This window comes from Pseudorasbora parva, chromosome 16, assembly GCF_024679245.1.
Source record: "Pseudorasbora parva isolate DD20220531a chromosome 16, ASM2467924v1, whole genome shotgun sequence".
Lineage (NCBI taxonomy): Eukaryota > Metazoa > Chordata > Actinopteri > Cypriniformes > Gobionidae > Pseudorasbora > Pseudorasbora parva.
The window spans coordinates 32984502-33009280 of NC_090187.1; the positions used below are offsets into that span (position 1 = coordinate 32984502).

The following is a 24779-nucleotide window of genomic DNA, read 5'->3' on the forward strand; positions in this document are numbered from 1 at the left end:
CTGTTAACATACACGATCACCCACACAGTTTCTTCTGAACAATGGCAAAAAGATAGAGTGACTCAGACTAAAAGAGATCCTAAAATTAGTTTATTTGCTCTTTGGTACAAGTTCAGAACTCACTGGTTTGTATGAGAGAAACATTAACATACAAATCACTGACTTAAGTGGGGGGAAAAAAACCTCAGCCATTCGGGAAATGTCAAGGCAAACTGACAAGATAATGTGACTTGTTTTTGAAGATTGTAGCAAGCAGGCGGCAGGACTATTTTGTCTTAAGATGATCCAATCACTTGTTGGATCAGAAACAACATTATGTTTATGAAGTTGAGTAGAATGGGTTCCTTGATCTAGTCAAAGAAAATACAAGTGTCTTGTTACATGACGGCCTTGGTGGTTAAAATGACTTGCCAGCATGTAAAGTCCATCCCATGCAACTTCACGGATAAATGGCCTGCGAGATGCCACAGTCCACATAATTGAAAGTTCAACATGGGGGAGCTGCCCTGACACAATCGTAAAGGACTGTTTTCAACAATTGGCTGGTTTAATTGTTAGTGCTGGAAATACCACAGCAGTAGCAGGAGATAAAAGTCAGTAATTGCCATTTTCGCACAGGAAATTACTGCCGTGGCAGAGTACTGGCAGCTCTCGGGTTCCTCATGAATTGACAGTGGAGGTAAACAAGTCACGACGCTGGCAGTGAAGACATTAAAGAGCCCTCGGACTTTGTATTGGCAACACCCTACATGGGGTGCTGTGTGGGATCAGAGCCAATGAGGGGGAATTTGGTTATTATCTCAGTGCGAAGCCGACACTCAGAAGGATCCAATGAAGCAAGGCTTCATTAACACCCTCTGAATACCAAGGCCCGCTGCATAATGCAACTGTTTAAAACCCATTTGTTTTGCATTACAAAATGGAGCCTTCTTTAAAATCCCATTTGTTATGAGTCACGCTGAATGACAGCAGCGTAACACGTTGTTACCCTTCAGGAACTTGGCATTAAAGACCCTGCATTAATTCAATGAAGCAATGAGACGGCAGTCTAATAGTACTTCTAAGTCTCTACTGTTTGCAGGTTTTAAAGAAAGAGCGAAGCAATTACTTGAAGCAAAAGGGCTCAAATGTCTTTTTACTGGCAACGACTGAAAAAAAAATGTAGAACAGTTTTCCCATTAGAATTCAAATATTCCTTACTTGTGTTTGTATTAGTGTCAGAATGGATTCTTTCTCTGAGTGCCGTTTCAACCCACTTTAGCTGTGAAGGGAACATGAGTCGCAGTGTGCGACTCATGTTGATAACACATCTTACATTGCAAAAGCACCGAGGGAAATGTCATCACATCATTTTAGCTATTCTAAAAAGACTTAAAGATTCAAATGAATTTGAATACCGATCAATTTAGTTTGAAAGAGAAAAACAAATAAATTATGCATATGTGATAGCTTTTATCTCAGTATTTTTTAACTCAATATATAATATCTGTGCAGTCACCTGTTTATACTAAACATTAAAAAACAGGTTAAAAAGTAAAGCTTATATACAACGTCTATATAAAAGCTTGTTTTAATATAAAACAAGTGTACTTTTTTATAGTATCTTGTTCATATAGCTAAACATTTATTTTATATTGCTATTTACACAATTGTACAATGCATTTAATATTATATTTTTTTATAAACTGAACAAAAATAGTTAAAATTGTGGAAAATATAGGCTTCATAAATATCAGCAGGATTTTAAAAATAAACAGAATATGGGTTAATTTTTAAGATGAAACTCAACAATTATTTTTTTATCAGCTTATTGGGAATTTTTTGAAATTTTTTAACATTTTGATGATGTCAAACATAAGATGACTAAAAATTCATTCACATCTGAAACAGTATAACAGTATAACAAATGTTAAAAAGATAGTTCACCACAGTTATGTCATTATTTACTCATGTCTTTTAAAATTATATGTTTGGGAAAAAAATAAAACCCTTTATTTGTATGGTAACCAACATGCTTCAAAATATTTTTATTGATGATGACAGAATTGTCATTTTTGAGTGAAGTAGCCTTTTAAAGGGATAGTTCACCCAAAAATGAAAATCTTTAATTTACTCACCCTCATGTTGTTTTTAAACCTGCATGAATTTCTTTCTCCTGTTGAACACAAAAAATTCATATATATATTTTAAAGAATGCTGGTAATCAAACAGTTGACAGTAGCCATTGTCTTCTATCCACAACTTTCCCGAACTCTGACCTTTCCCATGATCGCTATGGCAACGTAGAACAAGCCGGTAACGAACTTCCGGTTTAAGTCTATACTATTCTCAGCTGAACGCTTGGTTGTATTATCAGGATTCAGGAGTAGACTTTTAAAACAACGCTTCAGGCAAAATGATCACATGTCCCAGATGGTAGCATGGATCTGACTATCTTACAAGAACTTACTAATATCTGTAGCACTAAGCGGTTCACCTGATTTATGCGGCGGAGACATTTTGCCACTGTGTGGTAGGCTTGGCTGTTCCTATGAACCACGCGAGAGTTGCCATCCATGCGCCTGCAAATCGATTTTATTTTATTATAAATAAAGGTTTATTTGTTTCTAGTTATTTATTTTGTTCACCCGCATCCGCATTCACCCATCAAATATTATCCCGCGCCGCACTCGGTTGTGCTGGGTCCCGCGGGAGTGCAGGTCTCTATTTGGACAGTAACGTTAGGCTGTTAGAGCGGTCTTGCTACACATTAAATCTTTAAATTATTGAAAACAATAAACATACCCCTTGCAAAATATTATACAGTTTTACTGCAGTATTTTAAATGGGTTAAACTAATATATAAACTCAATAATTACATTTACAGCAATGAAATGTTAATTTTTATTACAATGCATTTAAATTCATTGAAGTTCATGCATCTATTTTCATGCTGATGAAAAAAAAGTCTATTGACAATGTCTGACATGAACATTTCAACAATTACAAGTATTACTTCTACATCACAATTCTTGAGTTTATTTGAAGTTTGTTGGGCATTGAATGGAGTGCGTAGGGTGCTAGGCAACATGTCAAACGGGTCCGTTTATGTTGCATAGTTTATAGAAGCAAGGTTTCGGAGGTGTGAGACCCAGGCGCTCAGCGCTCATTAACCCCGGCGAGAGCAGCCTTAACTCAGGTCGTCCTTCTGATGACTGCCGCTGCCTGGCAGAAGCCCCTCCCATGACGCAAATTCACGTCTGTTGTTTAGTGAAAGAAGCGAATGGATTCAAAATGTTTACGCGTCCAACTTTGCGCGAATAGCACTATTTATTTGCGTCACTCGCGTCTGGTGTGAACGCAGCATAACTGTTATGTGTGCTAAACCGGAACTGAGATACCGTCAACCAGAAGTATCCAGTGTCATGGCCACGCCCACTAAGACTTGCAGGAAAGTTGTGGATAGTTGGAAAAAACTATGGAAGTAAATAGCTATTGTCAACTGTCTGGTTACCAACATTCTTTAAAATAGCTAGAAACTCATTTAGGTTTGGCGCAACATTAGGGTGAGTAGATCATGACAACATTTTTTTTTTAGGTGAACCATCCCTTTAAGCTCTTTTATTTCCTTTTTTTTAGTCAGTAAGCATGTATATATTTAAAACAATTAAAAGCTTCAAACATCCGTGTTCAGAGGAGGCGACCTGTCTACACAGGGCGACAGTGAGTCCTGACTGTGAGTAGAGCTTATTCCAGTGTCTGAGTCCGTGTCTATTGCATCTGTAGGGGAGCATGTCTGTCTGACCTTGCCTGCTGTCTGTTGAGAGACAGTGGCCCTGATCTGGCTCTGCAGAGATACAGGGCTAGGCTGGTCTGGACAGGCGCCCAGCTCAAGTGCACCGAGTTGGGCAACTAGATGCTGGTACTCCTGGTTCTGGGACTGCAGGGCTGTTTTGTTTCGCTGCAGTTCCTTCTCAATTTCCTGCATTTGGACATGGAGGGAAAGCCCAGCTCTCATGCTTGTCTCTAGTTCGTTGCGTAAGCTTTCCAACTCCATGAGATCTGAGGAGGACAATGAGAGGTTGGGTTCTAGCTCTGGTTCTGGACAAGCAGCTGCTGCACCTTTTAAATCCTCTAAATCTGAAGTCCAGTTCTTCAGCTCCAAGTCAATATCTCGAGAGAGCTGGTCAATAAGTTCTTGGTGCCTACATACATGTAGTTCCAGTTCCTCGATTCCATCACTGGTGTACAGGTACTCGTGAAGCTGGTTGTCAAATTGGGACATGGACAGCGATTGGCCGCCATCACTTTCGGTGATGCTGGAGCGAGGCGTGGGGCTGTTGCTCTGTTGTTCCTCTGCATGTTCAATCTCCAAGTCTAGCTCACGCATCTGGTGAAACTGCTGACGGATGGTCTGATCCTGGGAGATGATCAACCATACAAGCTTGTTGATCTCCTCTGAGCCCTCGGATGTCTCTCCTTTCTGGATTTTTTCCAATTTACGGAAGGCCTTCTTCACCATGCGCTTTTGCTTCTCAACAGATACAATCTTGGCATACTGTGCAGGTCCTTGGTCCCATCTCTTGGACCTCGCTCCCCGAGACTTTGAGGCCCTCTTTGCTCCCTTGGATGATGGCACAAAATCACTTGTCTTTATGAGGACAAACTGTATGTAAGGTCTCTCATCGCCCCAAGCATTCCATAGCCGGAGGATTCGAGTGAGAGGTGGCAGTGCTCTCTCAAAACCCTTCCACCGTTCTAGGATGCAGAAGTCTTTAGGTTCCCCATCTAAGAGCCTCTTACTCTCTGGTATAGTCTTGTGGTCCTCCAATAAAGCTGTAACTACATCTGCACAGGTTGTGTGCTTGGTCACACCACAGACTACTTTTTCTTCGTGACACACAAGCACCTGGATTTCCTTCCCTGGCGTCTCCTCTACAACCTTAGACCTGGTAAAGAGATATAACAAGTATGTATTATAATCAACCACAATCACAAGTGTCCTTCATGACTATATTATATAAAATGACCATAGTAAAGACAAATAATTAAATGGTATGAAATGGATAACAGTCATGAACGATATGAACTAGGTGGATAAATTGTTCATTATTATAATGTTAAAGGAACTGTATGTAAGAAATGTCTTTTAATTAATCATAAAATGGCCATGATGTGTCACTTGACATTAAGAAATCATGTTAATTTCAAATACTTATATCACTGACAACAGTAGTCCGGCCAGGATATTGCCATTTAAAAGTTGTTGTTGCAGCCCTCAACTGATGTTGACATGTGTTTTGGCCTGAAGCCCCGCCCTCCACCTATCTACCAATCACAAAGTCAGTTGGATGTTTGGCATCCGGGTTGCCAGCTCTGCTCTAGTTACCACAGCTGCAGCTACAAACATTCCTGCAGCCTATCTGGCAACCTTGAGTCAGGGGGGAGGGGGAGAGGGGATACACCGCTCTACAGTCATTTGAAAGTGATTGCAGTACCAGTTTTGGCCACAATCTTACATACACTCCCTTTAATATTAATAATGAATCTATTGGACTCTAGTATTTCTCTGTGGTACACCCTAACCTCTGGAACCATCTATCTCTGAACATTAGGGCCTCTCCATCATTGGATGTTATATAGTTTTTTTGTTTGTTTGTTTTTTTAATTTTTATATTCTCTTATATTTATCAACTAAAGTTGTGTAAAATTGGGCTCTGTAGATAAAGTTTGACTTGATTATAATACAGAAGCAGTTTTTTTCCCCTTCTTTTTTTACATAAAAGGAAATACTATGATGAAAAATGATGTGTGTTATACTGATTCCATCACAATTAAAGAGGATTTTAGTGGTAAATGTGTGGTAAACCACTGTAATGGACAGATTGAGTGGCTTGTTTCATTATTACAATCAAATCTGGAATGGGATGAAATACAAAGCTCACATACTGTACTTCCAACAGTCATAACTGTACTTGACACTGCTGATGATAGATTCACTTCCCTAGATGTTAATGACACACTAAATGGCTAACATTATTCAGATGAGCAAAAGGCTTCATGACAAATGTATCCTACTCTCAATTATCTACAATGGTTGTTTCATAATTTTTCATTCCTCTCAGTTCAAACGACCAGGTATGACTAATAACATTAAAAGCTATGAAAAGAACATTTCAAATACTGAGGTAATGTTTATTTAATAACTAAATAAATAGTCTTATTACTGAATTTTTTATTTGTAAAGAGTGAGCACCAATGTCCTCCAGAAGTTTCCGAAAAAATGCCCATTGGTGCTTCAGTGTGCACTTTGCTCAGAGAAGCTGTCAATCATATCATCACACCCCCGTTTTTACAGTATTAAATACCTGTAATAACCCCAAATTTTTTAAAGAACGAACACTTGAACTAACATCAGCATGATGCAAGTGGTGTATTAATAATTGTTTTTTAATAAATGACCTCAGAAGAAGGCAATATATACGCAAGAATGCAGGTAGTAAGTTAATATTTAGAAGACCCTGCTGCTACTCCACGCAAAAGTAAATAGTTGAACTATTCACATAGTAGACCACCTAATACACTGCTTGTATACGGAAAGACAAACTGACGTAATGCTTTAATATATTGTGTATGGTTGGTTAAAGGCCTTTATCTTAGTCCAAAACTAAATAAAAGCTTGCCATTTGTTCAATTGGGTATGATATAATTTAAATGTACTGTATACAATGTTATTTTCACACCTGTGCTAGTAATTCCATATGACATCATCCCTATGACACCATAATAGAAGTGTGCAACCCTAGCATTTACAATACATAAGCAAATAAAAGTGCCATGGCTTGTTCACACATGTCAAATGTATTACACTGAAATTGACAATATGCTACAATACAATACAAGCATTTACACTCAACCGGTTAACAATGTGCTTCCTTGGCTTTCTATACAATTCTGATCCATTTAAAGAGCTTGTTGACTGAGTCTGCAACATGACATGTCAGAATAGTCTACAATGGGAATTCAACATTGTTTCATGAAATGGTCTATTTTATTTAGTCTTTTCCAAAATTGTCATGAGTACAGGAAACAAATGAGGGGGAATGGAAGCACCTGTGTTTGCCTTGTGGGAAAATCAATGATGACCAGCAGCATCCTGTTACATACATCCTGCCAACAAGTTCATGTATTGTGAGATAATGGAACATTATAAATGTCTGTTTCATGAATATTGCAAAGAACTGGTTAATTCTGTACCACAAATGTATAAACTGTCATACCACTAACATAGTGGTATCTTTGTGATGGTTAAGTTAGTCCAAACTGCATAAAACAAAAGCTTGCTCTGAAATGTAGATTTGATTTATCTGTTGTACCCTAATAATCACAACACCAGAGACATTGTCAGAGAAGCACTGAAGGTGAAAAGAACAGAACAATCTGCTTCTCAACCCATGGAGCAAAAACAAACCATGCCACCAGACATGATCACCGGACTACAGAGAACATGCTGTATCATTCTACACACTCTGGACAAGGAACATAATCTCCTTAAGAGTCAGTCTATCAAGGTTTATTAGGCTGTACAAAATTGAGCTTGGGGAAATTAAACATTTATTTAGTAAGGATGTGTGGGTTCAATGATATATCTAATTAACAAAATTCATTGTCTTTTATATTAATACATTTAGATAAAGTTGTAAATAATAAATCCTCATGTGACATTTATGACCATGTAAGTTAGAGCAGCTGTAAGATCATGTGTACTGTCTGAGTGAAATGATTCATTAACAGGTATCTGACAGGACAGAGCGATTTTAGTGGGCACATGTGAACATGACAGAGGCAAATTCTCACTGTATAATGTTAAAGGGGGAGGGGGATTTCTAATGCTAACATTTTTTACACTGTTAAAGGTCTGGATTCTCATGCTAAACACGGCCAAAGTTTAGAAAAACTTTTCTGTAAAAGTTCTGTAAGAGTATTTCTGTGGCAAATACACACTTTATTTCGAGTATGGCCCTTTGTGACATCATAAAGTGTGAAATTCCTTGTATGGACTTCACCCGGCTGAGCGCGTGCGCACATCAACCAGAGTAAAGGCAAGAGCATGTGCGTCAATAAGCTTCGTTTGTGTTATGGAAGCCTGTCGTCGGCAGCGCTGTCATTTTGTTTTTAGACCACGAAATCAACAATATCACTAAAGAAGTGTTTTTTGGTTGTGAGGTGTTAAGGAAACTTAGTGTTAAGGAAACAGCGTTTTTTCCCGGTTATGAGTCAAAACCGGCGGTGAGTGAAACTGCATTAAATGTGTTTTGTTGGCAATCGGCGCGTAAGTGCATATAACGTAAACAACACAAACGAATAGAATCAAAAGTTATCCATTCACACAATGATGTAGTGTGACTCCGCCCACAGCGCGTCTTCACGAGTTGGACAGTTTTTGGGAAGAATCGGTAAAGCGTATCTGTCTTTTATTAATATGATAAAACTAAAAACTCTTCAGAAATATGAAGGATGCAATACTACTCCATAGATACTCAAGACTAACACGAGATTGGCAGAAATGGTAGTTATGTATCCACAGTCAAATAGAGACCTGTCTTAAAAGCATGAGATATTTTATGGAACAAGCCTGATTTTCCGAAAGATCTCTTATCTGTTAAGCCACCATGTCATTTTCATTACATTTTAGGTAGAGAAGTTTGGCTCAACAGTTCTCGTAAAGCAAAGTAAAGGTTAAAAATCGCAATGCTGCTAGAAGGTTATCAGGCCTTAACAGAGTGATATGATGCACTAAAATACCTACACAATTATGGCAAGCTGAGGTAATTTAGTTAAGTGTAATAACCACCTCTGTCGCTGTTAGCATACGTTCACAAAATAAAGCATGTATATTAATTAAACCATGTATAAATCAACCGTTAGAATGTCATTCTGTATGGACCACATAAAGCAGACAAAGTGTTAGATTACCTTTGATTAGATTTCCCTCTGAACATTTGAGATAATTACAGTTGGCTTACGCTTTAAAGGTGATTTTACAGCATAATGCCCCCTAAGAAGCTTAAACTTAGACTGGTAAGGACAACTAAATGTCTTGCTGAGAGAAAAAAAAAAAAAAAAAAATACACTGCACAGACCATACATAAATAAAAAGAGGAAAAATCTGGCAAAACATAACACAAACCCTGATGTATCTAAGAGAAAGCCCTCTTTAATCAGCACCACAACAAACAGACACACTATTAAATAATTAACAATTTAGACTACATGGAAACACTGACACATAAACATCAAAAGTAAATTAGGACACTTAAAATAAATTGCAAGATGACAGACACTTCAAAGTGTGAAAAAAAAAATCTGTCAGTAATTTATGGGCTTAAATTAAGTTCATCATGCAAATTAAAATACATTTTTATTCTTCACGCCAAGAGTCTTGCTACCCCTCAACCTATAGCCTACTGAAGATCTTTTAATCTAGAACTAATGATTTTGCCATAATAATTAATTTTTTTTTTTTTAGGTCTCTAAAGACATTACAAACAATGGCAAAACTCAATTTTGTTTACCATATTCGATACCGACAGCGATGTGTATGGTGGATGCTATGGTTACCCAAGCAAATTTCTGCGTGTAAACATTTAGCACACTCTAACTTTTGTTTACTGAAATATTGTTTATAATGCATATATACTTGTAATTAAAAAATATATATATACTTTTAAAAACTCCCAAAATCTGTTCTTGGACCTCCTTAATTTTTTACACCCAGAATGATTCACTTGTAAAAACCCAAATTACAAGCTTTTCTCTAAACTAGCACGTTAAAACAAAAATAATGCTACATGATATAGATATTAGCCTACATAGATCTAATAATAGATTAAACAAAATAAATAAGTTAAACATACTTGCAACACCACACCACATTACAACATTAAGCCTGTCCAGTTCATTTCATCAAACACTCACGCACATCCGTCGTCATACAGGATTTAATATTTAGACCAAAAAAAGACACTCATTTGGCATTACTTAACGCCAGCTACCTGCATCCTAGAAAGGCACCAGAGCAAGCAGAACAACAGCATTAGTGTAACTCGACTCTTTGCGACCATGCAGCGAAACACTTGAGTGTTGTTACAGTGACGAGAGTTTACAGTCTATAGCAATAAATACTACAAGCGGTTCTGAGGGGAAAAAACACATATTAAATTGCTTCTTGCTTTCTACCTGATAACTACATTTATATATATTCCATTACAGGTCTGTGGTGCAACATCAAATGAAATGGATGCTTTGAATCATACCTGTTCTTCAAACGCGCCTTCAGAAAGTTTTTTCCAAATGGAGCCATCGCGCGTCAATATCCACAGGTCAGATCCAAGGCATTGTGCAACAGGACGAAGCGCATAAACCTAATCAAGAAAGTACCACTTGAAGTGCTGGTCGTGGAAAAAGTTGTACAACTTGCGAGCTTCAAAGTAAGAGGAGTTTCAAACAGGGCCGGCCCACTTCACACGGAGGGAGGCGACAACACTCGCCTTTCGGAGAACTGTGTGGAACTGATGATTGTGTGATAGCATCTTTGTTGTCCTGTAGCACTGTGAACCGGGAGTGTTGTTTTTTGTTTTGTCTATATTTCTACGTTACAGCACATGCACTTATGTGTAGCCTACTATTCTAAGAAAGTACTGGGTAAGGAATGGGTTAAGGTTAGGTTTAGGGTTCAGGGTTCTGTGTTAGTGCCTAGTACATAGGGAATGTAGAATAAAGTGTTACCAAAATGGTTCTTCAACAAGATCACTAGAAAAATATTTAGGGACCTTTATTTTTAAAAGAATATTTGTCTTAACCTAATTTATTATTCACATCTGCTACTATTTAGACATATAAACTAAGCTTAAATATTTAAATGAATTACAAACTGCTCAAATTAAATACAAAAGAGTGTTGATGTTAAAACCTACCCACTAGATTGATTTAGCAAACAGATATTTTATATCCTAATTTTGCATTGTATCTCTGCTGATATCATACGTATGTATCTGCTACAATCTGAATTACTGGTCCTTGTACAGGTACAGGTCCTTCTCAAAAAATTAGCATATTGTGATAAAAGTTCATTACTTTCCATAATGTAATGATAAAAATTAAACTTTCATATATTTTAGAATCATTGCACACCATCTGAAATATTTCAGGTCTTTTATTGTTTTAAACTGATGATTTTGGCATACAGCTCATGAAAACACAAAATTCCTATCTCAAAAAATTAGCATAGTTCATCCGACCAATAAAAGAAATGTGTTTTTAATACAAAAAAAGTCAACCTTCGAATAATTATGTTCAGTTATGCACTCAATACTTGGTCGGGAATCCTTTTGCAGAAATGATTGCTTCAGTGCGGCGTGGCATGGAGGCGATCAGCCTGTGGCACTGCTGAGGTGTTCTGGAGGCCCAGGATGCTTCGATAGCGGCCTTAAGCTCATCCAGAGTGTTGGGTCTTGCGTCTCTCAACTTTGTCTTCACAATATCCCACAGATTCTCTATAGGGTTCAGGTCACGAGAGTTGGCAGGCCAATTGAGCACAGTAATACCACGGTCAGTAAACCATTTACCAGTGGTTTTGGCACTGTGAGCAGGTGCCAGGTCGTGCTGAAAAACCAAATCTTCATCTCCATAAAGCTTTTCAGCAGATGGATGCATGAAGTGCTCCAAAATCTCCTGATAGCTAGCTGCATTGACCCTGCCCTTGATAAAATACAGTGGACCAACACCAGCAGCTGACATGGCACCCCAGACCATCACTGACTGTGGGTACTTGACACTGGACTTCAGGCATTTTGGCATTTCCTTCTCCCCAGTCTTCCTCCAGACTCTGGCACCTTGATTTTCGAATGACATGCAAAATTTGCTTTCATCCGAAAAAAGTATTTCGGACCACTGAGCAACAGTCCAGTGCTGCTTCTCTATAGCCCAGGTCAGACACTTCTGCCGCCGTTTCTGGTTCAAAAGTGGCTTGACCTTGGGAATGCGGCACCTGTAGCCCATTTCCTGCACATGCCTGTGCACAGTTGCCCTAAATGTTTCTACTCCACACTCAGTCCACTGCTTCCGCAGGTCCCCCAAGGTCTCGAATCGGTCCTTCTCCACAATCTTCATCAGGGTCCGGTCACCTCTTCTCGTTGTGCAGCGGTTTTTGCCACACTTTTTCCTTCCCACAGACATCTCACTGAGGTGCCTTGATACAGCACTCTGGGAACAGCTTTTTCGTTCAGAAATTTCTTTCTGTGTCTCGCTTGAGGGTGTCAATGATGGCCTTCTGGAAAGCAGTCAGGTCGGCAGTCTTACCCATGATTGCGGTTTTGAGTAATGAACCAGGCTGGGAGTTTTTAAAAGCCTCAGGAATCTTTTGCAGGTGTTTAGAGTTAATTAGTTGATTCAGATGATTAGGTTAATAGCTCGTTTAGAGAACCTTTTCATGATATGCTAATTTTTCGAGACAGGAATTTTGGGTGCAATAGTCAACAGTTTGTGTTAGAGCATGGTTTCTCCCAAGGTTTGTTCTTCATTCTGGCCCTGAAGGAATTTTGGTTTCTTGCCACCATTGCCTTTGGCTTTTGGCTCGCTCAGTTGGGGACACCTACATTTCAACTTACCAATCTGCCCACATTGACACTATATGATAATTGAAATTAGCTGGATAACATCACCGTTTTCACCAGAGTGGCTGCACACCCGAATCAAAAACTGTTGCATTATCTTCCTGTTAAAACTGTGAAGCTGCTTTGAAACAATTAGCATTTTAAAAAGTGCTATACAAATAAATGTGATTTGGTTTGATTTGATTTGTTAAATGGGCCATAAAATAATATGAAATGTTCCACACTACTGGAATGGGCTGTAACACCAATAGCAAACATGGATATTTAATAACATTTTAGTCAAGAAAATATGATTTTATTTTCTATTTGTCCTGTAAAGAGTCTTACAAACTTCTACTGTAACCACAGCAGGTCGGTGGCCATGTGTTATAGTGATTTCACTCCTGTAGCTCTTTTTGATTGCTTAAACTGATACCGTTCGCTTTGCTGCGTCCTCTGCGCTTTTGTTTCGTCAATACGAAATGCGCCAGGTCAGGGGTTACTTGTTCGCTGCAAATCAATGTGCATGACAGTCTTTCGGAAGCTATTTTAGTTTTACACTGCAAACAGTTACAATCCTCACTGGTCTCTACCATACTGACGAACAATAATGCCTCATAATATACTAATATAACCCTGTTATTGGCCATCATGTAACCTATCTGCGTGGAATATTTGTTTTTGGAAGCAATCAAAAGTAAATACATTACAGAATGTACTAAAAGAATCTTTCAAGGTTGAAAATCACACTTTGGACTGTTTACATTTTATCTCAACACAGTATGAGCAACATATAACAATGGAAAGTATGCCGGACAATAAGGCAAAGGTTGGTACAGTTTGAGGACTTAATATCCATGAGTTCAGGCATCCACCATCATCTCTTATCTTACATCACCATACTTCTAAAAACGAATCATAAATTCTACTCTCCACTTTTCCTCCTTTAGAATGAAGGGAGGAACATCAAATTAGCATTTGTAGACATTTTGACGTCAACAATGAAAGTGGTTTCTGAGGCGTTTGCTGATGTCATCGTGACACAGGACAAGGGGGCATGAATTGAGGGATGGAGAGAAAGAGAGAGAGAGAGAGAGAGAGAGAGAGAGAGAGAGAGAGAGAGAGAGAGAGAGAGAGAGAGAGAGAGAGAGAGAGAGAGAGAGAGAGAGATATGGAGATGGATACGGGAGGGGTAGCAACGATAGTGCGGCTCCTCTGACATCATAGAGGCTCTTATATACCGGGTGGAATGGAGCCCGCCATTCCACACTTCACCTCAGAGAAAGCCAAGAGAAGACACAGCAAACAGGTTGGATAAGAAACCAAGAAGAGAGCATCGTGAGATTTGTGACTTCGAATGCAGGAGATGCTGTAATTTTCTCTGCTTGTCTCTGTAACTCTTTTACAACTTATCTCTCTTATTCTTCCATCCATTTTCATACCATTTTATGACCTTTAACCCTATGGACTTGGGCCCAGCTTGAATGTGCAGAAACTGTGGGACTACCAACAAAATGCAGATGCAGCTGACCTCCGTTATGCTCCTTTTTTTATTGTGTAATGGACTATGTTCAGGTAGGTGCACTTTTATCACTTTATACTGACTGATATTCTGCTTTGTAAGCAAAATGTAATTACTATTCAAAAGGACCAATATATTGGAAGATAAATCTTTTATGATGACGGTCTTTGATACTGTAGCTAATATTCACACTAAAAATATGATGTCTTTTATGATCCGACTTTGTTTTACTATACAGCATCTTTATCTTACGGATATCAAGAATTATCAGCATTTTAAATTATCAGCATTTTCAATTGATAATGTTTGGATAACTGTATTAGAAACTGAATACAGATAAAGTACTGAATAAGGAATAAAGATGAAACTGCTTTGATATTTGCCATAATCACAACTTCCCTTTGAAATAAAAAAGAAAGTCACTTACTTAAAGCTCTAAAATTCTTTTATGTTAAACCTTATAGATATTGCTGGGCAAGTGTTGTATCTTATCTTGAAAACATTTATTTACCTTTTCTTTAGACCTAATTTAATTCAAACACTTACTACTGCAGACAAGAAATTTGCCTAGTTTATCTGTACTTTTGATGTGTATATTCACAGTCCTGCGTTTAAAACATGTCAACACTGTGTGTTTTCTTCCTCTTCAGATATAGACGAGGGGAAAAGGGCAATAGAGGAAGAGGTACTGAGAAGTCTCCTCACTTCAAAGGTACAGTATTGCTTTTAAAACACCTGTTGAGTGCGAGCCAACAGAGGCAACACTGGCCTTATACGGGCCCTCAATATAGATATGCCCTTTGACTTTATGGCAGCTGAATTTTAAATGAAAGTCATGGTTATTTTATGGTTTTGGGTTTTATGAATACAGCATGGTACCAGTACAGAAAAATAGAACAAAAAAAAACTATATTAATGTATTTCTGTGATAAATTTATATTTATGCATTTTTATTTTCAAATTTGAAGTTGAACAATTCACAGAAAACAATTACAGCTGATTATATTGTACAAAAGAATATTCCTTACCAGCTAACTTTAACATCACTAGCTGGAGAGGCCATTTCATAGAATAGCACATGGCTTTGGGATTTATAGTACATTTATTTGTTTGCTTCATTCACTTAATAATTCTAAAAATGGTTATTGTCTTGATGAATACCATGCTGTACAGAGGTCCATAAATTTAGATGCAACGTGATGTTAAATGTAACAAAATATTGATTCAGGCAGCAAGTCAGGAGCAGTGTACTCAAAAAGCAAAATGGATTAATCTTTTACGCTCTATTGGTGGACCAAATGATGTGCCATTGTCCAAAATGATGCTCAGCTGCCTTCGTTCATTGAGCAATATTCTGCAACGCATCAACACACATTATCTATCATCAGCACATCTGACTATTATCCATAGCATCATGGTGTTTTTAACCCTGACCACAATTTCTGGCAAGATAGCTTTTGTAACTTCCAGAACAGAAATCCTCTCCACTGCAGAGTTAATGAATAATTATGATTTAAATAGGTACATTAAATATTATGTCTTTAAGGCTAGTGCTTTTAAAATGTCAGCTGGTCAAGTCTAATTAAATGTAGTGAAATAGAGTTACTTTAATGGCAGCTCGACAGCCTGAGGGTCTTATACAGGTGCCATTTTCCTCTGTTATTTAACAAGGAAAAGTCTTTCAGTTTGATATTTTTGAATTACTGAAAAGTTTTACATTTCTTTTTAATATCAGATTTACGAACTGAAAGGGTATTGTGTTATTGAAGAACAATGTAATATAAGACTTACCCAAACGTACAGCCCACAGGTTGAAAACAGATTTCTAGATATCATGGCAGGCCTTGATTTTGTTAGACATATCCTGCTGTGAAGGCCAATAAAGAGAAAAGAGAAAACTCAAAATGTACTTATCCAGTATTGGCACCCTGCAAGTGAACTGAGAAAATAGTAATTGTTGGAGACATTATGATTTTTATATAAGGTGAAATAAAGCACTGAGAGAGAGTTATTGTAAACATTTTTGCTCTCTCACGGTGTGTGTGCAGGTAAAGCAGGGCAAGCACATCGCCCCCTTGTGGCAGCTGCCTCTGCAGGATGTGTGCAGGTTGATGAGCAGTCTCGGGGAGTCGAGGCAGGAGGCCTGGGCCACCGAGGAGGAGCAGGAGGACGCAGAGGTTCAGGCTGATTATGAGCAGAGGGTTTCGGGTACCCTCGCACATATACTTGACAAAATGCATGAGCTTCAGAATCTCTGCAGGGTTCTGCAGCCTAGAGAGGTGAGAATTGACACACATAGACATTAAGACAATAAATAATTGGCATGCTCTAACTTAAAAAAAAGTTAAGTTGATGCAGATTTACGCAAAAAGCAGCATTAAAAGAAATATTTAAAATCACTTAATAAGTCACTTAATAAAATCACAATAAGATCTCATTTGTTAACATTAACACTAGAAGTCCCAGAGATTTGTAGCCCTCCTTTAGCCAACTGGATGCTAACTGGCTAGTCTTTTGGCTATCATTAGCATCAATTCATGTGTAAATATGGTCATTACCTGAGCAATCTGCAGGGGGGTTTGGGGTGTGTGTGTGAATGGTTGCTAGTGGCTTGTTTGTATGTGTGGGGGAGGGAGGGCTGCTAAAAGCAGAGAACTTGATTGACCATGTCTCACATGGACATGGGTAGAAATGTTACCACGGGCAATTCACTTGCACATAAACTTATTAGCCGGAAAACCACCATCCTCGGCACAGTCAACAAGATTTCCCGGGAAACCCCTCTATCCGCTAGACACACAGATCGCAATGAATTCACCACTCAGGTATGTTGCAGGTCTTTTGTGGTTCTATGTTTGTGTTTCTAAATTTTAGAATCAACACCGCCAAGTGTTTCATTGTGTGTAAAAGTGCTATGAAAATAACAATATCTTATTTATTAGGTGTTCCCTATATCGAGGGAACGAGCACTGCGTCGAAACGAAGAAATTGGGGATACTCCCTAAGCATGAACGCGTCTGAAGTATGAATGAAACTAGTCCAATCTTTATTGGTCCTACGTCATGACGTAGATGTGACGGCATACCCGGAAGCTATAAAGGGGAGCCCGGCGCATTGTAGCGTCAGTTATCGCTCTACAGCAATAACGCTCTGTGTGTGTATTTGAAGCACTGTCTGTCTATTTATTGTTGTCTGTCCCATATATCAAAAAGAAAAGAAAAGAGACCTAGAAACATATATATAAAATAAATATGTTGAACACTGAGTTTAAGAGGTGCGTGCATCCGTGTCCCCGCTACATCTCGGGAGTGGACACGCACTCTCTATGTGTTCAGTGCCTGGGCGTTCAGCATGCTCAGGTGGCTCTCGAGGGAGCCGCCTGCAGTCATTGCGAGCTGCTGACGCTCAGGGTACTAAGGTCTCGGTTGGCGGTCTTTGATGAGGCCGGCCAACCACGTGAGCCCCGCCCCTCTCGCAAGCTATCTGTCACCCGAATTGGCATCGTCCCTAAAAGCTCTACTGCCCACCAAGCCATGCAGGGACACATCGGCGTTGGTGGGCAGGGCATATATGGTGGCGGGTCGGGCTGGTAGCTCTCTGCACACGTTGTCTAACTTGCAGGCGTACCAGGCCGACCTTCTCAAAGAGCTAGACGAGGGAGAAGGTCCCTCTCCTGAGGACATTTTAGAACTTAGGAAGGCTGCTGATCTGTCTCTCCGCGTCACCAAGGAGACAGCCCGTACCATCGGCTTCAAGGCTTCTGGTGGGTGTGTAGACTCGTAGGAGTGAGTAAAAGTATGCGGGTGCTGAGCTTGTGGAAGATCCAGCAAGAGTCAGGGCTTTGAATTGGATCCAGGCAGCGAGTGGTAGAAAATGCAGAGAGATGAAGAGAGGTGTGACATGAGCCATTTTGGGCTCATTGAATACAAGGCGTGCCGCAGCATTCTGGATCATTTGCAGCGGTTTGATTGCACAAGATGGAAGTCCAGCCAGAAGCGCATTGCAATAGTCAAGTCTAGAAATGACCAGGGCTTGGACAAGAAGCTGTGTTGCATGCTCCGCAAGGAACGGTCTGATTTTCCTGATGTTGTGCAATGCAAACCTGCATGACTGGGCTGAGATGTGGTCTTTGAAGGACAGCTGGTCATCAAAGATTACTCCAAGATTTCTGACCGACTTTGAAGGGGTAATCAATGATGAACCTAGCTGGATGGTAAAATTATGTTGTATGAAATGGTTGGTTTCTTTATTGGTTTCTTTGGTTGGTTTCTTTATTTTATTTTGTACTATTTTTATCAATAAATCTCAGCAACAAAGGAAAAAAAAAACATGTGTGTTGATTTCTCCCTAAGATGGCTCCCTAAGATTCAAGTTTCCTGGAAGTGGCTCAGCATGGCCCCACATTGTTTACATAACAAAAGCAACTGTTCACAGGTGATTAAGGATATTAGCCTAAAGCCTTCCAGCCCATCGGCTGTCCTGCGGGTTTTATAGGTAGAAAAGCCAAATGGCTGCTCTCTGGGACTTCTAGTGTTAATTCATTAGCTCACATGGACTAACAATGAGCACATTTTTATTTACTATTCTTTGTTAACATTAGAAAAAAATGTATAATCAATAACTGATCATTGTTTGTTCATGTTCACAGTGCATTAGGATACATTTTTAAATGATAAAGGTGCAGTGTGTAATGTTTATGAAGATCTATTGACAGAAATGCAATATGGTCTATAAAGATAAAAACCGTTATGTTTTCATTACCTTAGAATGAGCCATTTCTATCTACACACACCACTGGTCCCCTTAGAGTGAAGCCACCATTTTGTGCCGCCATGTTTCTACAGTAGCCCTAAACAGACAAACTGCTCTACAGAGTGCTAGCTACTCTCTGCTGTCTCAGATGGCATCTTTATCCTGTGTCTGCCACCGTAGCATGTGCTTCAAAAGGGAGCGGTGAGCGGTGGGCATTTGCTATTCGCAACCTCACCACTAGATGCCGCTAAAATGTACAAAGTGCACCTTTAAAGTTGCAATAGGTGATTCTCAACAGAAACATTTTTTTGTTATGCTGGTTGAAGATTTCCTTATATTATGATAGCAATCACTATCTTAAGTAATCTAAATGTATTTTTATAAATATATATAGTCTGTAGAAGGCATATGACCGTAAAATGTTTGTTTAATCATAGCATTCGGTCCGAATGAAATGATGTGTTCCCTATCAGTCAGCGTGTTTGCATACCACTGCACAGCCTGTTCATGCAGACATCATATGCCATCAACACGTTCATGTACACTGTGCAGACAGAGCGAGAATGGCAGGCAAACAGTTGGTTACGTTTGTTATTGTAGTACTATTACTCACTGTACTGTAAGCACTTTACTCACCGGGGAATGACATAATGTAATCCAATAACCTTGTCTCTGGTTGTCTGGCTTCTGGTCTGTGCGCGTTGATGTGTTTTGGAGGAGGCTTTAGATGGTGATATGCAGGGAGGGTGGGATCATATGCTTTCAATGCTAGCAGGCTAAAGTTAGCATTCACCAGATCACCTATTGCAGGGCTGTTTAAATCGTGCCCTGAAAGGCCAATGCGCTGCAGAGTTTAGCTCCAACCCTGATCAAACACACACCCACCTGTGATTTAGCATTTAATATTGATCAGCATACAATATTGTAAAAATATTGTATGCTGCCAAAATGATTACAAAACATAAGGAGGCTACATTTAAATTCTTGTCAAGCTGATCATTTTTATTCTACAGCACTACAGCACCGATTGCAAACCATTTTCTTGACACATCTGGAGTATATTGCCTTGCTTAAAAGTGACACAAGATTTTGGTAAATCTCCAGTTCATGGGTCAATTCACAAGTCATTAAAGATTACAAAAATTACCCTGGCTTTAAAGTGTGGCCTCTATCATTATGAGAAGTAGACTCCATCTGTTATACATCTCATTCAAGCACACTTCAGTGGAGCTCTGAGGAGAAATGATTAGTAACAGCCTGGACGTGTCAGTTGATTGACAGCATTGTCCACCCAATTGCTGTGATTTTCAACCCTGTAATAATCAGAGTGGCACTGGGGGAAACAGCTTAAACATTATGTCTTTCATTTCAGCTTCAAGACGACCAAGAATATCTAGAGCTGGACAAAAACAGCGACAGTCCACTGAAGAGGAAATCTCCCTATATACTAAAAAGGCAACTGCGCACCAATAAATCAAGACGGCCGTACATTCTGAAAAGAAGTGTATATTACTGATGCTCAAGACCCACAGATGGAAAGACATTTTTACATTTTGTGAATATGTGTCTGTTTTCACTGTCATAGTATTACATATGGTAATTGTTTTAGCTACACCTTTAGTTATTTATGTCATTCAGAAGTCAATCCCTTCTTCTTCATTATGGGATGGACCATGTAAATAAAACAGCAGTCTATTCAAGAGTTTATTATATTTATTTATTGAATGTATTTTTCTTCCAATGTAATTAAATCATACTTATTAAAACTATTTATGATACATCTATTATTATTTCACAGAAGGATGTATTCTTCAGATTTACATGATATAACATGAAGGATTTTAAATTGCTACAGTATAATAATTAAAATACTAAAATATGTAAGTTTATACACAGTAAATGTAATATTTGGTTCATTCTTGTCACAGAACAAGTAATTACAACATACAAATATTTTAACCTATATCACATGATAGAAGAGGAGAAGTCTGAAAAAAACGGATCACATGACTTTTAAAGGTTGTTTTTAAAACTGTAACAAGCAGAATAGGAACCAAATAAAGCTACTTATTGTGCTTGGACTTCCAGTTTAAGGTAATTACGTGGCACCTTTTTGAAATTGATTGATATGACAAGTAGCTGAACAATAACTAATCATTTGCACTTTGCTATAGTGTAACATCCTTACAACAATAGGCCTACTTTTTAAATACATAATCAGTTTCAAATGTGGTCTGTAATAGAATGTCATATAAAACACTCTGGACTCCAGCTGACATGCCAAAGCAATTAGGAAAATAACAGGGAAATGTATTCCATTAAACCCCATTAAGAACATTTGACTTATTTCATGAGTAACAAAAAAAAGTATCTCCCTGATGAATGTTCCATGATTTGTCAAACCCAGAGCTATATGCTCATCACTTTCATTAATGAAATGGAAAAGAGAAAGCTTGTTGGTTTTCATTTCTCTAATTGCCCACTGCTAATTAAAAATACTAATGCAGCTAAGTAATTGCCTTCAAAATTTGCTGAACAACTCAGACCAAATCTATTTATCTTTGGCCTTTTGACACAGTATAGGCTGCTGCACTGGCAATGATCCTGATACAATTCATTTTATTAATAAGTTCACCGTATAGTAGATATATATCAACAAAATTACAAATATAAACAAAAGCAAAAATGGTTGTGTACAAGGTGTTTCCGGATAATCCAGTAAGTAATCAGAGTCTGTTCACCAGTAGATGGCAGTACAGTCTAATGCAATAGGGGAGACAGACCGGGGATGGTTGTGACACTTTCTGTTTGAGTATCAGTAACTCAGTGGTTGTTTGTGGTAGCCGTCTCAGATTTTGATACATTGTAACCACATTTGTCTGCTACAGATAATACTCATTTGGATGTGTAGCATACAATGACAAATACAAAGAGTTCAATTGTTACAATCTACCTATTACTGGGGTGAGTTGCAACAGTAGCTGGGGATAGATGTAACACAGAGGTAATTTGAAAAAAAAAAAAAAACCTTTGTTTAAGTGTAAGTGTGCTGTATTCCTGTCACATAAGGGTTCAGTCACTAGCTATGTTTCCAAGATCCACCTCTTTTTATGAGAATTTTGAGATATTGCATAAAAAAACACTGGATGGAAACATCAAGATGTGCATAATTTTAATGTGCACAAAAAACTTGTGTGTTCACTTGAAGCAGATATTTTTAGCTGGTAAGAAGATGCATCTGATTCATCATAGGAGCATGTAACACGTTACAACTATCCCCACCCCTATGGTCATAACTTATCTAACTGTGTTACAACACTCTTACAAGGTCCTCATAGAAAGCAAGTTAAGCTACCTTACAAGTGATAATGCGATTTTTTAATTTTATATGCCAGTGCATTAGGACATGTTATACAAGAAACATGTCAAATAAAGAATTAGAGACTAAGAATTATTAATATAAATTCTATGCTTCAGTAATGCCAAAATAAATATTTTGGTTATGTTAATCTTATAAGCATTAAAGCAATCAGAGGAATGTGCCATTTATATAGAGAGGAATAATACATTGTCATTCTGTAGAAAGTAAAGAAAATTGGCTCTAGGGAAAGGGTGTTTTTTGTTTTTTACAGTTATCTCTTAATATCTGTGGATGTTTTCAGTTAGTGGACATCACAAGCATTACTATCAGGCTTTGTAGAACTTGAAAAAAAAATGTATTGGTGCACATGTGTGCAGTCCCTTTTTTTTTTTTTTTTTTTTTTACCAGTTCTGCAGGCATTGATATCGCATATGGCTGCTTGTCTTGTTTGTCACTCACTTTATTGCCTGCTGCTGAAGTCTAGGGAAAAACAGCGCGTCCTTCGACAAGGTCCCACACAATACAGACAGGAAGACAGCCACATATCTCTGTATTTACAGAACACTGAGTATTTGATGGTTGCTGGTGTGCTGCAATGTGTTTGATATTTGAGCAAACTGACATCTGTCTTTCCAACATTACGATATACTAAATGTTATAATAAATCCTCTCTCTCTCTCTCTCTCTCTCTCTCTCTCCTCTCTCTCTCTCTCTCTCTCTCTCTCTCTCTCTCTCTCTCTCTCTCTCTCTCTCTCTCTCTCTCTCTCTCTCTCTCTCTCTCTCTATAATAAGTTTTAGTCAATAGTAGATTTTTGCCTAATAGCAACAACACTGTAAATTCAATGTAAACTGTAATGTATACTGAATGTTTATAAAAATACATTATTTTAAATATGTCACACAGTGAATTCTGTTGCTGTCTACTTCAGTTAACTGTCTGTGCATTCTTTACTCATGCAAAAAATGTCACAATTCTTTATTTCTTTGAAAAAGGTCATGGAATGTGAATGGACACTGGGGAAATGCAGTCCTTCTAAGCATCATCTGTTGTGTCCATGCTAGTGCTCCTTAATTGTTTTGGCCACAATCCAGTGCTGGAGCTCGCTTTAATTTAGCTCAAATTTTCCAATAGAAGCACAGATTGACAGTTTAACTTAGCCACGGATCTTTGCCGCATCCTGGGCCTGATGCAAAATGAAAGTCATTGCCTTCATCTGGGCTGGGCGGTGCATCTCCTACCAGCCGGTTACATCAAGATAATTGCTTGTGAAAGAACGAGATTAGTTCTCTTTGTGAGATCTCTGATTGTGTGGATTGAATCTGATTGTGTGAATTGGATGATGGTATAACAAGCATGACCTTGTTCTCTGCCTGCACAGTAAATAATTAGGGCCTGCATATGGGCAGTATTACCCAGCTTAGAAGTGACAGCCTCTAACAGGAGAAACTAAACTAATCGAAATTATTGTCTTCTTGAAATGAACCAAATTGAAATGACCTCCTCCAACGTAAAAACAGATCCGAATCAAGAGTTCTCATGAAAAGAAGAAGCACTTATTACTCAACAAACCGCAGGACACAATTGTCCATCAAACATTTAAAATATAATCTTTATATTTTTATAAAATATTAAAATAGAGTTTTGTTTGGGTACTTAGTACATTCTTAAAAATGAAGGTTACAAAAATGTTTTTTAAAAAAAAACTTATTGTAGCAAGTTCGATATAGTGAGGAAGGAAGAGGACACGGGGGTCGGCAGGACTGTTGATGCTCTTTATTTTCTCAATAACTCAAATCACAACGTGCACGCTTCAGCGTGTGTCTGTCTCTGTATATGCTCAGTTTCGCTTCCGGGTCACGCACTTCCGGGTTCCGGATATCTCAGTGGGTCGCATCAACAGCCCGACTCTCTCTCTCCCTGGTCTCCGGTTCCGCTGGTGTTTTATCCCGTCTCCGCGCTCATTACTAGAACAAGAGACAGGTGTTATTAATCTGCGTCCAACCCACTCACTTACCGCTCGTCCCGCGGCCCTCTCTCCCGCTGCAGACCTCGCTGAACCACGCCCCCCTTGCCACATACCCCCACCGCCCGACTCAGGCCGGGGAGCCGTCCGGCCTGCAGCCCCCCCCCCCCCCCCCCCCATTTCTGGAGAGGAAATCGGCCACAGCCATCTGAGCACCCGGCCTGTGGACCACCTTGAACTTAAACGGCTGGAGAGCCAGATACCAACGGGTGATCCGCGCGTTGGTATCCTTCATGCGGTGGAGCCATTGGAGAGGAGCGTGGTCCGAACAGTGAACTCCCGCCCCAGGAGGTAATAGCGGAGAGTGAGAAAGGCCCATCTGATGGCCAAACACTCCTTTTCTATGGTGCTGTACTTAGCTTCCCTCTTGGAGAGCTTACGGCTAATGTACAGCACCGGCCGCTCTCCCCCCTCCACCTCCTGGGCCAGGACTGCGCCCAGCCCCCTGTCCGACGCGTCAGTCTGCAACAAGAAAGGGAGAGAAAAGT

At 39.0% G+C, this 24779-nt stretch overlaps 2 protein-coding genes across 7 annotated transcripts; one reads left to right on the forward strand and one right to left on the reverse strand.

The window, feature by feature from the left end:
* Positions 1–112: 112 nt before the first annotated feature.
* On the reverse strand, positions 113–15956 carry rassf9 (Ras association domain family member 9). Of its 2 annotated transcripts, XM_067420355.1 has the most exons (3): positions 15946–15956; positions 10296–10403; positions 113–4928 (listed from the first exon to the last, which is right to left on the reverse strand). In XM_067420355.1, the coding sequence occupies exons 2-3, from the start codon at positions 10340–10342 to the stop codon at positions 3656–3658; spliced, it is 1320 nt and encodes a 439-aa protein (XP_067276456.1). In that variant the 5' UTR covers positions 10343–10403; positions 15946–15956; the 3' UTR covers positions 113–3655. The 2 variants fall into 2 exon arrangements, with proteins under 2 accessions (XP_067276456.1, XP_067276455.1); XM_067420354.1 differs by lacking the exon at positions 15946–15956 and having other exon boundaries at positions 10296–10431.
* On the forward strand, positions 13871–20675 carry nts (neurotensin). 5 transcript variants are annotated; one of them, XM_067420357.1, is made up of 5 exons: positions 13871–14003; positions 14112–14207; positions 14805–14866; positions 16203–16433; positions 20279–20675. In XM_067420357.1, the coding sequence occupies exons 2-5, from the start codon at positions 14117–14119 to the stop codon at positions 20420–20422; spliced, it is 528 nt and encodes a 175-aa protein (XP_067276458.1). In that variant the 5' UTR covers positions 13871–14003; positions 14112–14116; the 3' UTR covers positions 20423–20675. The 5 variants fall into 5 exon arrangements, with proteins under 5 accessions (XP_067276458.1, XP_067276459.1, XP_067276457.1 ...); XM_067420358.1 differs by having other exon boundaries at positions 13886–14025; XM_067420356.1 differs by having other exon boundaries at positions 13892–13941.
* The last annotated feature ends 4104 nt before the right edge of the window (positions 20676–24779 follow it).

Bases quoted from the DNA above. Each gene is read 5' to 3' on its own strand.
- rassf9 (XM_067420355.1), bottom strand. From the start codon at position 10,342: ATGGCTCCATTTGGAAAAAACTTTCTGAAGGCGCGTTTGAAGAACAG. The intron at 4,929-10,295 runs GTATGATTCAAA...TCTCTTTACCAG, and splicing joins AAGGCGCGTTTGAAGAACAG to GTCTAAGGTTGTAGAGGAGA.
- nts (XM_067420357.1), top strand. From the start codon at position 14,117: ATGTGCAGAAACTGTGGGACTACCAACAAAATGCAGATGCAGCTGACC. The intron at 14,208-14,804 runs GTAGGTGCACTT...CTTCCTCTTCAG, and splicing joins GTGTAATGGACTATGTTCAG to ATATAGACGAGGGGAAAAGG. The intron at 16,434-20,278 runs GTGAGAATTGAC...CTTTCATTTCAG, and splicing joins GGGTTCTGCAGCCTAGAGAG to CTTCAAGACGACCAAGAATA.